This window comes from Ursus arctos, chromosome X (genome assembly GCF_023065955.2).
Source record: "Ursus arctos isolate Adak ecotype North America chromosome X, UrsArc2.0, whole genome shotgun sequence".
Lineage (NCBI taxonomy): Eukaryota > Metazoa > Chordata > Mammalia > Carnivora > Ursidae > Ursus > Ursus arctos.
In genome coordinates this window covers 42683420-42685582 of record NC_079873.1, presented here as the reverse complement: position 1 = coordinate 42685582, position 2163 = coordinate 42683420, and the positions used below count along the sequence as shown (strand labels likewise).

The following is a 2163-nucleotide window of genomic DNA, read 5'->3' as shown; positions in this document are numbered from 1 at the left end:
ACCACAACGGGGCCAATGAGAAAAACGTCAGCCCCTGGAACTGTCGCTTTCCTCCAATGGACTTTTCCTTCACAGCAGTGCGTCCCAACTGCCTCCCCTTCCCCAGAGAAGAAGGTTCCTCTGGTCTGATCTCCAGGCTGGCCCTGTGGGGTGCCATAGTTTGCCTGTCCCGAATTGCTTTTCCTCTGCTACACCTAAATAAACCCATTTTGCTGATAAGCTATAACTGGCTGTTTTACCTTTCAGGTGGACGAACCTGTTGAAGAACTAAAAGGGCATGATATGACTCAGCAAAGAGTAAGTACTGTCTTGCCAAGAATACCGAGGATCATTTTGACAACACCGGGCCCTCCTCAACCACAAGGCAGTAGCATTCATTAGGGGCAATGATGATGCCCTTGTCCTTATCACCTGTAAAATAAGTGTCTGTGTTTCATGCAACCTGCCAGGGAGGATGAGGAGAAAGGTCTGGCTGCGCCACAGCCAAGGTGAACTCAAAGGCCCACGTGGAAGCGCTCATGACCCTGGTCACAGTGCGGGAATTGAACTCCCTGTAGAAAGAGATTTCCAGCCTGCGAGGTGCGGGGCGCCTGCGCAGTGGGCCCAAGGCGCCGCGCGCGCGCCCGCGCGCGCTGCGGGAGCCGCGAGACCCCCGCCCCCGCCCCTCGCCCTGCAGCGTGAACGCGCACGTGAATGGGGACGGGGACGCGGACGCGCACGCGAATGCGCCTCACCTCGCTCAACCCCTGCCCGGCGGCTGAGGAGGGAGGGAGGCGCGCGCGGGAGCCGCGGGTGGGCGGTGTGCGGAGTGGCGGACCCGCTGGCGGTGGAGGCGGCGGCGGCGGCGGGGGCGGGGCGGCGGCACGAGGGCGGGCGCGGGGGCGGCGGCGCCTCGTCCACTCAGGCGGCTGCGATCGGGACCCTCTGGCCCGCACGAGGGACGAACTGACTGACGTACCTCGCCCGCCCCCGCCCCGCCCCTGCCTCATCTCCCCCTGGGCTCCCGGGGCTCACTCCTGGAGCGCCTTCTCTCCCTGCGGCTCTCCTCAGCCCTTTCTCTCCCCGGCACCTCAGGCGGCGGCGGCGGCGGCGGCGGCGGCTGCGGCGACCCCAGCAGCAGCAGCACTGAGCGACGCGAGTAGGCGGCCGAGACGATGAAGTGCAAGCCGAACCAGACGCGCACCTACGACCCGGAGGGGTTCAAGAAGCGGGCGGCGTGCCTTTGCTTCCGGAGCGAGCGCGAGGACGAGGTGCTGTTAGTGAGTAGCAGTCGGTACCCTGACCGCTGGATCGTGCCGGGCGGGGGCATGGAGCCCGAGGAGGAGCCGGGCGGTGCTGCAGTCCGAGAGGTGTTCGAAGAGGCGGGAGTCAAGGGGAAGTTAGGCCGGCTCCTGGGCATTTTCGAACAGAACCAAGACCGCAAGCACAGAACGTACGTGTACGTACTGACCGTCACTGAGATTCTGGAAGATTGGGAAGATTCGGTTAGCATCGGGAGGAAGCGAGAGTGGTTCAAAATCGAAGATGCGATCAAGGTTCTCCGCTGCCACAAGCCCGTGCATGCCGAATATCTGGAAAAACTCAAGCTGGGCGGTTCCCCAACCAATGGAAACTCCGCGGCTCCGTCCCTGCCACAGAGCGATGCCTAGTATGTACCGCTCCTGCACAGACTTCTGCTTTACGCCTACCTTAGAATAAATAGTGCCCGGAGCACTCTCATTCCTTGTGCGGTCTCACGGGGAGGAGGGGGGGCTTCTTTTGTCTCCTTGGCAGACCTCTGAATCACGCTTGCAAACTGTCTCAGTTGCCAGGCACTGTTTTCAGACAATTTGCACGTTTTTCAGATGCTTTGAAAATCGCTGCTTGGTAGCACCGTAACAGATTTCGGTAATCCTAAACCACATGGGTTTTTCTTTTTTTTTTTTAGGGTGCCTTAACTGCTTGCCCAGGCTTTAGCGTGTATGTGTGTGTGTGTGTATGTACACGTTGTGGTTTTATTACATTGCACACACGTGTGTGTGTGTGCACGCGTGCGTTTTTGGTACCAGTCTTGTGGTTTGTTTTGTAGTTGAACGCCTTTAAAATCTGAACATCTTGGTTGTGTGGCATCTTTATTTTTTTTTTCTTAACTTGTTTTCCGTTTCACTGCATTAGCCCTTGCTA

The 2163-nt window shown here is 58.9% G+C and overlaps 1 protein-coding gene across 1 annotated transcript; it reads left to right on the top strand.

Annotated features, from left to right (window-relative positions):
• Positions 1 to 914: 914 nt before the first annotated feature.
• Positions 915 to 1828, top strand: LOC125281251 (diphosphoinositol polyphosphate phosphohydrolase 3-beta). Its single transcript, XM_048213793.2, has one exon. It carries the CDS (start codon positions 1155 to 1157, stop codon positions 1647 to 1649), a length of 495 nt encoding a protein of 164 aa, XP_048069750.2. The 5' UTR covers positions 915 to 1154; the 3' UTR covers positions 1650 to 1828.
• Positions 1829 to 2163: the final 335 nt, after the last annotated feature.

Excerpts from the sequence above, each read along its gene's own strand:
- LOC125281251 (XM_048213793.2), top strand. The coding sequence starts at position 1,155 with ATGAAGTGCAAGCCGAACCAGACGCGCACCTACGACCCGGAGGGGTTC.